Genomic DNA, 13,355 nt, shown 5'->3' on the forward strand with positions numbered 1-13,355 from the left:
ATGGCAGGGGCTTGGAACTGGATGAGCTTTGAAGTCACCTCCAAGCCAAGCCCTTCTCTGATTCCATGATCTATTAGGGTGGACAGGGACCCGACCAGTCAAGGGCCCTGTGCCCATGTAAGCACCACAGTCCTGGCTGTGGTGGGTGTGCTGCTGGGGTGTCCCACTTGTGTGGGACAGACAGACAGACCAGTTTGGGTTGCATGTGATTTGGCTTTTCAGAGCAGCACTCTTGCTGGGGACAGCAGTGATGTACCTGAGGCACCTCCCACTCAGCCATGCTTGGCTGAACACCTCCACTAGCTGCTTGACTCGGAGACATCACTGCACCTCCAGGCCAGCACCCTGCCATATGCTCCTCTGGAGCACGGCACTGCTCCTCTTGTCCCCTCTCAGCCCACTGACCCCACCAGGGAGCAGCTGCTGAGACCCTCCTGACAGCAGCACAAAACCAGGCAGATGAGGGATGAAACTGTCCCAACTGCCCCTCTAGTCCCAGACACAAAACCTCAGTGAAGACACTTCATGACGTGTGGACCTGCAGGGATGTCCCACTGCAGCATGGCAGCCTGGATCGGTCCCTGCTGGTCGCGGTCAGTGGCTGGTCAGGATGTGCCTGAGGCTCAAGGAGACAGGCTCTGGGTTCAGGTGTGTCCCAAAGGAGAAGCAGTTACCACCACCACCGATGAGCAGCAGCTCCTCCTCCTCTGGCAGAAGGACACTGCTGTGGTTGTGCAGCATCAGTGGCCACTCCAGGTGCTCCTGGAAAGGGAGAGAGAGCACAGCACAAGACTGCAGCATCTGCTCCTCCCCCACTGCTGTGGAGACTTCAGGTGGTGCCTTTGTCTGACGCATCGGCCCCACTGGGTCTCATGTAGGATCCCTTGGCCCACTGTACCATTCCCGGATGTGGGCAAAGCCAGACAGGGAGCAAAGGATGAGCAACCACAATCTCCTCCTCCAGTCTGCTGCACTCCCCCAGCACCTGCAGCCCAGCCACCTTTAATGGAGGGCAAAGTCTTTGTTCTCAGTCATGTTTCTCCTTCCAGAACACAGCCAGCCACTGTCTGAATGCAAGCAGACCCCGGCACCTGTGTCCTTGGCAAGGAGTTCGGCGCTCCTGTGGGAACCACTCTGCAGAAGGTGATGCCTGCCATTTCTTTTGTCCCAGAAGCAGCCATGCATGCTCCTGCCCCAGCACAAAGAGGGAGCGTGGACTTTGTAAAGTCCAGGACACACATGGGAGCTCAAGGGAGGGGATTCTGCCCCTCTGTTCTGCTGCTGAGACCCCCACCTGGAGCTGTGGTGTCCCCAACACAACGACATGGAATGGCTGGAGCGGCTCCAGCAGCCGTGAAGATGATCAGAGGCTGGAGCACGTCCCCTAGGGGAACAGGCTGAGAGGGCTGGGGCAGGCTCCAGGGAGACCTTACAGCAGCCTTCCAGTACAGGAGAGCTGAAGAGGGGCATCTGAGAAGAGCCTGTGGTAACAGGACAAGGCGCAATGGACTGAAACTGGAGTGGGGGAGATTTAGGTTGGACACCAGGAAGGAACTCTTTGCTATGAGGGTGGAGAGGCACTGGCACAGGCTGCCCAGAGAAGCTGTGCACAGCTCCTCCCTGGAGGTGTTCTAGGCCAGGATGGATGAGGGAGGCTTTGAGCAGCCTGGGATAGTGGGAGTGTCCCTGTCCACGGCAGGGGGTTAGAACTGGATGAGCTGTAAGTCCCTTCCAACTGAAGCCATTCTAGGACTGACAGCCTGAAGCCCCTCCCAGAGGGCCACGCCCCCCATACCACTCTGCCCACCCCAAGAGGGACTGCCCGTGCTCACCGTGCTGATGGCATAGTCCGCGCTTAGCCCGGTCGCCAAGTCCACGACGGTGATGCCTGGTGCCAGGGCCGAGTGCAGCCAGACTCCCCCCACCAGCAGCAGCCTCCCGTGGTGCACGTGGGCTGTGTGTGAGTACCTGCGATCCCGAGCCAGACCCCATCAGTGCCAGGCAGGGGCAGCCAAGACCCTGCCCAGCACCCTCTGCTCACCGTGGCACCAGAGGAGGCCTCGTCTCCAGCGCCTGCCACCGAAAGCCTCCCTCCAGCTGCTCCAGGAAGCAAAGGGAGCCCAGGGGCTGCTCGGCTGCCCCCAGGCCCCCTGCCACCAGCACCCCTCCCTTCCAGCTGCAGGCACTGTGCGAGTGGCGACCTTCTGGGGCTGGACCCTCCACAGGAATCTGGGGAGACACAACAGCAGGGCTGGAGCTGGCCACACTGCACCTCCTCACTCCCAGGCTCCTAAAGAGCTTCTCCTGCTGCAGTCCTGGGGAGGTGATGCTGTGCCCTGCTGCAGCACAGGAGCAGCTGCTGGGGGACAGCAGCAGGGGAAGGCCCATCCCAGGCGTGCTCCTCCAGGGATGGCTAAGTGGTGTCTCGACTTCCACCCTCTCCAGCATCTTCCTGGCCTTCAGGCTCTAGAGGGTGGCATTCCTGGGCAGCTCCTAGAGGGAACTTTCTCTGCTCCCTTGCAGGCTGCCTCCTGGTCAAGACACAGATCTGGGAGCCACAAGCACAGAAGCAGGGCAGCTCTTACTGGGGCACAGGACAGCTCCTGGGTGTGCAGGGAATGCCACGGGGTGACAGACAGGAGGTGACAGGCAGGGAGGTGACAGGCAGGGCAGCTCTTACCAGGGCACAGGACAGCTCCTGGGTGTGCAAGAAATGCCAGTCCCCCAGCACGGGCTGCGTGGCCGAGCGGCCGCCGAAGAGGAACAGGTACTGCTGGCCTGCAGGGACAGGGACGTCAGGGTGCAGCCCCTCACAAGAACAAATCCTGTCTGCCCAGAAGCCGAGTCGGGACAGACCCCGCAGGAGCACCAAGGCTCCTCAGGCACTTGCCTGGCAGGCCCCACGGGACAGGCAGGGCAGCCCCGAGCGTGGGCACCTCCCCTGCCGCCGCCTTCTCACCTCGGAAGGTCACTGGGGTCGCGCTGTGCCTCCAGCGCAGAGCTGCCGGCTCCAGGGCAGGCTGCAGCCTCGCTGGCTGCAGGCTGATGGCAGCTGGGGCCCAGGCACTGCAACTCCCGGGGAACTTCAGCCACAGCATTCCCAGGCCTGCACGGGACGGGGACGTTCGACCTCCCACCACCAGCGCCAGACCAGCGGCGACGCAGCTGACAGTGTGGTACAGCCGCCCGTCTGCAGACACCAAGCACCACAGCCCACTCAGCCCCTGCCGTGGAGCCCACGGATCAAGAACTGGGCTGGGGAGACCTTGGAGTGCAACCGTGGACCCAGCCCTGCCCCGGCGTCACCAACCCACAACCCTCAGCACCACATCGGGGAAACTCCTCCAGGGATGGGCACTCCACCACTGCCCTGGGCAGCCTGGCACAGGCCTGCACAATCCTCAAAGGGCACAAACTGGTCCTCCAGGACAACCTCAACTTGAAGCTGTTTCCTGTTCTCCCACCACTTAGAAGACCCCCAGCTGCCTCCAAGATGCTCTCAGGGAGCTGCAGAGCCCCATGAGGTCTCTCCTCAGCCTCTGCTCCAGCCCCCCAGCTCCCTCAGCTGCTCCTCACTTCTCCAGACCCCTCTCCTCCTTCTCCAGACCCTTGCCCAGCTTTGGTGCCCTCCACTGGCCCTGCCCCAGCCCCTCAAGGTCTTTCTGGCACTCAGGGACCCAAGCCTGCCCCCAGGCTTCCAGCTGTGGCCTCCCCAGTGCCCAGCCCAGAAGCTCAATCCCTGCCCTGCTCCTGCTGCCCATACCAGTGCTGCTCCAGGCCAGGCTGCTGGTGCCCTTCTTGCCCACCTGGGCACTCCATGGCTCATCTTCAGCCGCTGCCACCACCCCCCAGGGCCTTTCCCACCAGACAGTTTACAGCAACTACTCAGGCTGGAGCCTCCATGGGGCTGCTGTGACCCCAGTGCAGGATCCAGCTCTCAGGACCTTCAGCTCTCCAGGTGCCCCCATCCCCACACTCTGCCATCAGCTGTCCCCGGGCACTGCTCAGCGCTGCCCAGCAGCAGCGGAACTCACCCCATCCACCGCTCTCCATCCTGACGCTGCCTGCTGCCCAGCGCCCCGCCTGCCTCAGCAGCAGCTGGCAGCTCCTGGCACGGCGGTGCTGCCCCTCCTCCTGCCCAAAGCCCCCGGTGGTCAGCACCACGCCAGGCTGCACCAGCACGGAGCAGTGCCCGAAGCGCCGAGGGCCGAGGGCCGAGCTGACGGCACACGGTGCTGCGGGGACGCTGCCGGCCAGGGCGGGACCGTGGCCATCGGGAGCTGCAAGGCAAGGAGCAGTTGAGAGCTGCACCATTGATCACCACCCTCTGAACTCTACCTTGTAACCAGTTCCTAACCCACTTCACTGTCCGCTCTTCCATCCCACACCTCCTCAGCTCCCCTGAGCCTTCTCTCTCCCAGGCTGAACAAAGGCAGCTCCCTCAGCAGTCCCTAGACAGCTCTGCCAGTGCCCTGACCATTCTCCTGGCCCTTCTCTGGACCCTCTCCAGCCTGCCCCCACCCTTCTTGTACAGCAGGGACCAAACCTGAGCTCAGTGCTCAAGGCACAGCCTGGCCAGCGCTGAGCAGATTGGGACAACACCTTCGTCCCTGCTGCTGACAGCTAAGGCAGCCCAGCAGCCTGTTGGCTCTCCTTGCCACCATAAGTCAGTGCTCACTCATCCTGAGCCTTGTCCACCCAGACCCCAGGTCCTCCTCCACAGTGCTGCCAGTCTGAGCTGCGTGCCTGGGTTGTGTGTTCCCAGGTGCAAGCCCTGAACTGGGCCTCATTAAACTTCACACAGCTCCTTCCTGCCCCCTCAACCAGCCTGTCGAGACCTTTCTGAGGGTGCCTCTCCCTTCTGGGGTGGCAGCTTCCCCACTTACTGGCCCTTAACTGAGGGACAGAGCCCATGTCTTGAGGTTGTACTCCAAGGACCAGTGACAGCCACAGGGCAGATTTAACCCCACACACTCCCTGGGCTTCCGTTTCATTGCTCTGGTTGGACACAGCAGCATGGGTTCCATGGCCCTGCTGGCAATGCCACCCTGCCTTACCCCTGCCCAGCTGCTTCCCCTGCTCCCTGGAACACAGCTCTCAACCTCCAGCTGCAAACAGAGCTTGTGGTGCTACCTGGTGAGCAGGACTGATAACGGGAAACCACCTTCTGCTTTCCACCCTGCCAAGGGAAGCCAGCAGCCTGAAGCAGGAACGTTCTTGGCTGCTGCCAGCTCCTTATCGCGGAAGCATTGTCTCGGTCCTGGCTGTTCCCCAGCTGCACCACTCCTGCCCCTCTGAACAGAGCAGCACTTCAGAAATGCTGCAGTTGCAGCTCCACCCGCAGGGACAGCACAGCAGGGGACAAGCCGCGGCAGAGAGCTCGGCTGATGGTGTAGGAAGGAGAGCCACCTCTAGCAGCTGGAAGGGCAGAATCCACAGGCAGCCATGTCTGGAGGGAAGCGGAGAGGCTGCAGGATCCCAAAACACGGGGGAGCAGGGCAGAAGGCCTCTGCAGCCATGCACTGGGGAGCCATGTAACAAGAGTAGGAAGAGCTGCTCAGGCTGCAAGGTTCTATCACTGCAAGAGTGAAGCTGGGTCAGGATGCGGCCCTGACCTCACTACAGGCAGCAGAACCACTGCAAGAAGGATGGAGAAGGCTGCACGGGTGGCAGCATCCCCTCTGGTCCTTCCAGGGTGTTAACTGTCCCCTGGAACCTATGAGAGAGGCCTGCCAGAGATAAAGGAGCAAGAGCACTGCTCTGGAGGTACCTGTCCTGATGGGCACCAATGGAGTCCAGGGAGGTTCCATCCCCTTGGAAGCAGCCAGGACAAAGTAATGAGAACACTTCAGGTGCCACTCCTGCTGCAAGAGAAGAGCAAAGCCAAAGAGCTCTGACAGGAGCTGTGCCTGGCACCGCATGGTGGGTGACAGGGGAGCTGTGCCTGGCACCGCACGTTGGGTGACAGGGGAGCTGTGCCTGGCACTGCACACTAGGCGACAGGAGCCATGCCTGGCACCACACACTAGGCAACAGGAGTTGTGCCTGGCGCCGCACGTTGGGTGACAGGGGAGCTGTGCCTGGCACCGCACGTTGGGCAACAGGAGCCATTCCTGGCACCTCACGCTAGGCAACAGGAGCTGTGCCTGGCACCGCACACTGGGCAACAGGAGCCGTGCCTGGCACCTCACGCTGGGCAACAGGAGCCGTGCCTGGCACTGAACACTGGGTGACAGGGGAGCTGTGCCTGGCATCGAACATTGGGTGACAGGGGAGCTGTGCCTGGCACCGCACACTGGGTGACAGGAGCTGTGCCTGGCACCGCACGCTGGGCGACAGGGGAGCTGTGCCTGGCACCTCACGCTGGGTCATGGGCTCCTGTCCAGCTCTCTGAGCTGACTGCCAAGCCCAGCCCCTCTGAGCTGCTGTGGCAGGAGGTCCTGCTCCAATTTACTGCACTCTGCACTTCTGCCATCGCTCAGCTTCTCTGCTATGCCTCCCAGCCTGCACAGGGTGAGGGCTGCACAGCACAGGCCCAGGTTCCTCCAAGGACATGGAGTAAGGACCCCAAAGAGGCCAGCACAGGGGGATGTATCCCCTGCTGGACAGTGATGGATCAGTATGACCTCCAGTCGGCCTTGGACTCACGCTGGGCACGGTCTGGCAGAGACCCCATGACCACTGACTCCAACCTTCAACCCAGCACACCATGGCCACCAACCCCATCCCCAAGGACCAGGGCCACAGGTTTCTTGAACACCTCCAGGGATGGGGACTCCACCACCTGCCTGGGCAGCCTGTGCCAATCCCTGACCACTCCTGCAGGGCAGAAATTGTTTCTCATGCCCAACCCAAACCTCCCGGGCACAATTTCCGGCCATTCCTGTCCTTCTCTCACTGACACTGGCCAGAAGAGAGCAGCCCCAGCTGGCTCCAGCCACCTTTCAGGGAGCTGCAGAGCCCCAGAAGGCCTCCTCTGCTCCAGCCTCACCCCCTGCATGTCCCACAAGACATCTGCCTTGAGCTGTGCGGGATCTTCCAGATCTCTCCTAGACTTCAGCTAGGCACAAACTCTGCCAGCAGCTGACACAGCAGCGGCCAAGAGCAGAGCCACAGCCACATTCCAGACCAAAAAACACCTGCGGCTGGCAGCCTGTTCCCAGCCAAAAGCTACAGCCCAGGGACTCTGAGAGAGCAGGACACCTGCATCTGTGCCCCCCGAGGCTGCTCCAACCATCTGCAGCCAGGACCTTACACCAGGGCATCCCACCAGCCCCACTTGAGACACTGCCCTGGGGCCCCAGCAGATGTGCACCACCTCTGATGCCACGAGGGGCTTTGTGAAGCTGAGGCTTGCTCCCGAAGCCTTGCTCCCCAAGCCTTCTTCCATGCTGCTGCCCCAACTCCGCAGGGAGCTCCCACTGGTCTCTGCATGAACTCAGACTCAAGATCCCTCCACAGGCTCCCCTGGCTCAGCAGCTCTGGGACACAGCTGTGGCTGCAGCAGGCTGCAGAACCCTTGTCCCACCACAGGCAGGCCAGCAGTGCTCCAGGGAGCAGGGCTTACCTCATACTCATCGAAAGGCTCCAGAGCCTGCAGCCTCTGCTGCTCCTCCTCTGGGGTGCAGCAGGTGAAGAACTGGTTCATGTCCATGGCGCTGCACTCACCCCAGCCCTGCAGCAGAAGGCCCTTGGTCACCCCTGCAGAGACAGGGACTCGGCCCGACTGCCCCCCAAGCTGCCCAGCTGGAAAGGCAGCAGCCCAGCACCGGGCAAGGGCAAGTCTCTCACCTGTACCCCTCTTGAGAACTTGATCTAGGGCATCAGACCTCTCACAGGAGCCTATCTCACCCTAAGCCCACACCAGGAGGCAGGCTGCACGTTGGCTGGCAGGACCCTCAACGTCTGCTCAGCCACACAGTTGCTGACCTCCGAATGCTCCAGTCACAGCCTCATGGAATGGTTTGGGCTGGAAGTGACTCAAAGATCCTCCAGTCCAACCACCTCCAAACCCTGCCACAGCTGGGGCTAAGCCATGGCCCTCACCCGTATCTCTGCCCCTTGGAAATGCCTCCGGAATGAGGACTCTGCCACCCACCCCGGGCAGCCTGAGCCAGGCATGGAGAACCCTTCCAGCAAAGCCTCTTCTGATGCACAACCCAAACCTCCCCCGCGGCACCCCGAGGCCATGTCCCCTCACCCCTCCTTGTCACAACCTCGCCCCAGGTCACCACACCCCCAGGCCCCGGGCTCCTCGCGTGCCCTGGAGCTCAGCTACCCACCTGTGCCAGGAAGCGGCTGCGCTGCGCCTCACAGTCCGGGTACTGCGCCAGGGAGCGCAGGGCAGAGCCCAAGCGGGCAAAGTGCTGCTGCATGACACGGCCAAAGGGGTCCTGGGGGCACAGCTGCTCGTACAGCAGGAACCCAGCGCAGGGAAAGTGCTCAGCAGCCCAGCTCAGCAGCGCGTCCGACCTGCGGGCACCACCACGGCAGGGAGCTGAGGGTGCTGTGACAGGGGCACCTGAGGAGCTCTGGTACAGGGACCCAAGGGTGCTGCAGGCACAGGGCATGAGGACATGAGGAGCCACTGGCACAGGAACCTGAGGGTGCTGCTGTCGTAGGTTGGGCACTATAGGGTTAAGAGCGCTCCAAGGACTAGAGTGGTGCAGGAGCGAAGAGAGCAGAGCGTGGAATTGCTCCTCCCTCCCCGTTCTGCTATCCCTGTGCAAACCCCAGCTCCGCCTCTCTGCCTCCTGCCTGCTCTCTGCCGGGAGCTGTTCATAGCCACAGACGGGCAAGGAGTGCACCTGGCTGGGGCTCCAGAGGCTTTTGTTTGGGGTAGGGATGGCAGCAGCGCTGAGGGGGATGGGGGCACTGAGGAGTGTAGTGTTGGTTGGGGGGGAAGATTCACGGGGGGCTCAACGCGTCCTGCACGTGCTCTGTAACCTCTGCTCTATCTCTTCTCTATTTCCTCTCCAACTCATCTGAGAGTCTCATCTTGTCAGCTCCTTAAGAACCAGGACACTGGCACAGGACAGGTGGAACCTGAGATTGCTCCTGGCACAGGACAGGTGGAACCTGAGGGAGCTCCTGGCACAGGGCAGGTGGAACCTCCAAGGGAGCTCCTGGCACAGGGCAGGTGGACTGCAGCACAGCCAGCACGATGTGAGGGCCTCCTGAGGGAGGCAGCAGAGGAGACTCCTGTGCTGGGGTGGGCAACATCTGCCCCAAGCAGAGCTGAGAGCTGTGCAGATCGAGGGGCTCAGCTCCACTCATCAAAAGGTTTTCCTCCCCTTCCCTCTCGGGGTGTCCCCTGAAGGCCACTTACCCAGCACCACTACCAGGCAAGATGCTGCCTGGGCCAGCACAGAAGCCCTCAGGTGTCAGTGAGCAGACTGCAGCTCTGCCAGCCCCAGGTGGCACACAAAGGCTGTTGTCAGCCCCCCGGCAAGAACAGCACCACTGACCTATTGCTCTCCATGTAGGCAAGCACCACCTCTGCAATTAAGAGGGTGGGGATCTCCTTGTCCACCCCTGCTTGCTCCAGGGCTCTCTCCAGCTCAGGCAGCTGCGACAGATCCGCTCCCAGCAGTTTGTAATCCCCTGCAGAGAAGGGCACGGCCCCTGGCAGACAGAGATGGTGCCGCCTCATCATGCTGCTGCTGCCACAGCGAGACCACAGAGACCCAGGGAAGCGAAGCCTCAGTGCCACAGGCTCAGGAGGCTGTGCCCATCGCCTCCATCACTGAATGAAGGTCAGGGCCAGTGGCTTCCCACTGGCACAGGGGAGGTCTCAATCAGATATGAGGAAGAAGCTCTTCACTGTGAGCATGAGGAGACACTAGAACAGGTCGTCCAGAGAGGTTCTGACTACCCTGTCCAGAGGGGTGCTGAAGGCCACCCCCGTGACCTCGTGAGCTGTGTGCAGCATTGTGCTGGGTTCCTGGCAGTTCCTGACAGAGTGCACCAGAAATGCACAGAACCACAGAACGGTGGAGTGGGAAGGGACCCCTGGACACTACCAAGTGCAGCTCCCCTGCCAGAGCCCACCCAGGGCAGGTCACACAGCAACAAATCCAGGTGGGTTTTGAAAGTCTCCAGAGGAGGCTCCACAGCCTCTCTGGGCAACCAGCTCCAAGCCTCCAGCACCCTCACCCCAAAGAGTCTCCTGTGTTGCAGCTTGTGCCCAATGTTCCTGTCAGTGGGCACCACCAAAGGCTGTAGCAGAGGAGCCAAGCAGCCTGGCAGGGAGGCCTCCTTGTCTCCCAGCCCCAGCAAGCTCCTGTCTGGTCAAACGTCCTCCAGGAAGTGCACAACTCTGCAGCTCCTCTACCACACCTCAGCTTCCTCACTGCTCCCAAGTATCTGGTGCCCACAGACACTTCCCCAGACCCCCTACCTGGCGCTCCTCCAGCATCTCCCACCAGCACAGATAGCTCCTCTGCTCCTCTGATCAGAGCAGCTTTGTGGGACACCACGCAGGGGAAGTCCACCTCGTACACCACAGTGTGGTGCAGAAGACCCAGGTCCTTCAGACGGAAGTACAGGGAGTCAAAGCCAGCACCCAGGGACAGGATCTGCAGAGAAAGCAACAGAGAGTCACCCCCGGCTCCAGTAGCACCCTGAGCATCTGGGGCTAAGCTTTCCACAACAGCATCTTCAGTGAAGAAATCAGGCAACATCCTGCAAGAGGGGCAGGAAATCTGCCTGGACACTGTCCCCCTCCAGATTCTTCTGTCAAAGGACACATGGAGAGTCCCAGCAGTGCCAGCCAGATCCTCTCTGACCTTCTGACAAAGGGTGACAGCAGGCCACCAATAAACCACAGCAGTGCCAAGGTGCCCAAGACTCCTCGGACACAGGGTGGCATCTGCCAGCAGAGCTGAAGAAACGCACCTGGGCCCTTGGGTGGCTGCGGGTCCTCAGCAGGAAGTCCTGGATGCAGTGATCCATGGCACGGGCACGGATGTAATAACCCCTGGGGGGAATCCAGCTGTGAGCCCCTCCAGGAGCCCACCTCTGCAGCTCCAGCATCCTCCCAGCTGCCACCCAGCGAGCCCGCAGACAGCCCTGCGCTGGCAGCTGTCTGCTGGCTCAGTCGCATCTAGAGCCTGCTGGCAGAGCTCCTGCCCTCAGCAGGGGGCTGGACCAGCACCACCATGCACCAGAGGCCCACCCCCTTCTGCACAACAAATGCTCCCTGGCCCGGGCAGGGGGACACTCCCCACAGCGTGGGTGGTACTGAAGTTCCTGCCCCAGATCAGGAGCTGCACAACATGGAACCAGCTCCCTTCCTGCCAAGGGGTGTTGGCCATAACAAGATGGTTGGACCTGGCCACCCCTGGGGTCCCTCCCAACCTGGCATTCTGTGACCCTGTGGAAACAACAGCAGCAAGAGAGGGAGGGAAATGGGGAAAGGGCAGAGGAGCAAAGCCAGGGGAGGAGTTTCATTCTCTGGTCTTTGAATGAATGGAACAAGACCTAGCTCTAGGTCTAAATCCTGGCAAGGGGCCTGGTGCCCCTTTTCCCTTGGCATTCTCTCTCGGTTGGCTTTGTGTGTGTCCACCGCACTCACCAGCCCCTGTCAGCCCCTCAGCAGCATGCAGCACACAGCAGCCCTGTGCCTCACAGGACCAAAGACCTCCCCGGATGCTCCAACCTGTCCCCAGGCTGGCAGTGACAGTGCTCAGCATAGCGGTGCACCACTCTCCCCAGGCACCTTCTTTGGTGTGCCAGCATCAGGGGGAAGTCCACGCAGGCTCAGCTCCCTGACTGGAAGAGCAACACCTGGCCTGGGAGCTGCTGCCTGCAACCCCCTGTCCCCTGACAAGCCTCTGGCCATTCAAGTCCCTCTGCACTGCTGACCTCCTGCCAGGGATGCCCCACAGAGTCCTCTGCACACTGCACGTTGCCCCTTGTGTCTGCCAAGATCCAGAGGCACGACTGAGACTGGGAGGCTACCAACACCTCCCTGGGACTGTAGTGGTCCTGAGAGCTGGTAAGAAAGTTGCTGCGTGCTGACACTGCCACACCGCCAGCTGCACGCTGACACCTCCAGCTGTTATGTTTCCAGTTCCACCTAGAGCAGCTCTCAGCAGCACTGCAGCCCAGTGTCGGGAGGCAGCGCGGGGTCAGGGAGGCAGCCCGGGGTCGGGAGGCAGCTCAGCGATGCCTCACTCAGGCCAAAGCTTTCCACTTGGGCCTAAACGCCCCTAAGACCAGCCTGGAAGGGCCAGCTCCCTGAGGCCGTGCTCTGCAGCTGCCACTCAGTCGCCTGTGTTCGCTTCGACCGCACTTCTAAGGCTGTGACTTAACGAGACCAGAGGAGGCAGCCTAGGAGCCACCGGGACCACTCCGCAGCCGGAGGCGAAACGGCTGAGAGCCTCTCGCGTCCGGGGGGCCACCTGCCAGCACAGCCGCCGGGGCTCGGCGGCCAGCGAAGCCCAAAGACCCCGCTCGCTGCTCACCGGTGGATCAGCGGGGCTCGCCGCCGCTGTCGACCTACTAGGAACGGCAGAAACCGGTCCTGGATGTAACCCCGCGCCGCCGCCGAGCACTTGCTGACGGCGCTGCTGCCGCCGGTGCACTGAACCTGCCGGGACAAGGATGCGACGCTGGCGGTGAGGCCTACCCACCCCGCGGGCCGAGGAGTGCCCAGGGCGGACAGGCCGAGAGGGCTCCGAGGGCGGCTCCCGCCGGCGCCGCCCAGCCCCGTTTCCATCCCAGCTTCCTCCAGCCCCCCGGACCGGAACCCCGCGGGGAGGGACGGCGGCACCGGGGATCACTCACGGCAGCGGGGCGCGGGGTACCGGGGCGGCCGCGGCCCATGCTGCAGCGGCGGGAGCGAGGCGCAGGCCGCGGGCAGTGACGCAGGGCGCGGGCAGTGACGCAGGGCGCGGGCAGTGACGCAGGGCGCGGGCAGTGACGCAGGGCGCGGGCAGTGACGCGTCGCCAGGCGCCCGGCGGGGAGCTGCCTGTGGAGCGCCCCCTGGCGGGCCGGAGCCGCGCGGCTCCCCATGCCGGTCCCTGCGCCGGCCGCTGTTCCCCCACGCCCCTGCCCCGGCCCCGCCGCCCCTGCTGGCCATCCCGGCCCCGGGGTCCTGGCCGCGCCGTCTCTGCGGTGCTGGTCCCCGGGAGTCTGTCCCGGCCTCCCCATTCCCGCAGCGCCCGGCGGACTCAGCAGCGCGGTCCCGTAGCTGCCCGCGGTAGCCAGGGGCGCGTCGCCAGGGGAACAGGCAGCGTCTGCGCGGGGCAGGAGCAGGGTGCCCGGGGCCGCAGTGGGGAGTCCTGTGCAGGGTGCTGAGGTCTCTGCGGGGTGCTGAGGAAAAGAGGATGTGGAGCACTGAGTACTGTGG

General features: G+C 62.6%; 1 protein-coding gene across 6 annotated transcripts; it reads right to left on the minus strand.

Moving 5' to 3' along the window:
- Window positions 1-53: 53 nt before the first annotated feature.
- LCMT2 (leucine carboxyl methyltransferase 2) lies at window positions 54-12,855 on the minus strand. Of its 6 annotated transcripts, none has more exons than XM_064144087.1 (14): window positions 12,790-12,852; window positions 12,468-12,592; window positions 10,897-10,978; window positions 10,400-10,577; window positions 9,468-9,624; window positions 8,283-8,472; window positions 7,568-7,675; window positions 5,771-5,861; window positions 4,035-4,280; window positions 2,960-3,190; window positions 2,681-2,778; window positions 2,042-2,229; window positions 1,833-1,968; window positions 54-762 (listed from the first exon to the last, which is right to left on the minus strand). In XM_064144087.1, exons 1-14 carry the CDS (start codon window positions 12,826-12,828, stop codon window positions 595-597), a joined length of 2,037 nt encoding a protein of 678 aa, XP_064000157.1. In that variant the 5' UTR covers window positions 12,829-12,852; the 3' UTR covers window positions 54-594. The 6 variants fall into 6 exon arrangements, with proteins under 6 accessions (XP_064000157.1, XP_064000155.1, XP_064000159.1 ...); XM_064144085.1 differs by having other exon boundaries at window positions 5,771-5,864; XM_064144089.1 differs by lacking the exon at window positions 10,897-10,978 and having other exon boundaries at window positions 5,771-5,864; window positions 12,506-12,592.
- Between the last annotated feature and the right edge of the window lie 500 nt (window positions 12,856-13,355).

This window comes from Pogoniulus pusillus, chromosome 6 (assembly GCF_015220805.1).
Source record: "Pogoniulus pusillus isolate bPogPus1 chromosome 6, bPogPus1.pri, whole genome shotgun sequence".
Taxonomy (NCBI): Eukaryota; Metazoa; Chordata; class Aves; order Piciformes; family Lybiidae; genus Pogoniulus; species Pogoniulus pusillus.

Coding starts and splice junctions, on each gene's coding strand:
- LCMT2 (XM_064144085.1), bottom strand. CDS start 12,828: ATGGGCCGCGGCCGCCCCGGTACCCCGCGCCCCGCTGCC. Junction 9,625..10,399: donor AGATGCTGGAGGAGCGCCAG/GTAGGGGGTCTG, acceptor TCTGTCTGCCAG/GGGCCGTGCCCTTCTCTGCA. Junction 763..1,832: donor CGGACTATGCCATCAGCACG/GTGAGCACGGGC, acceptor CTCCCTTTCCAG/GAGCACCTGGAGTGGCCACT.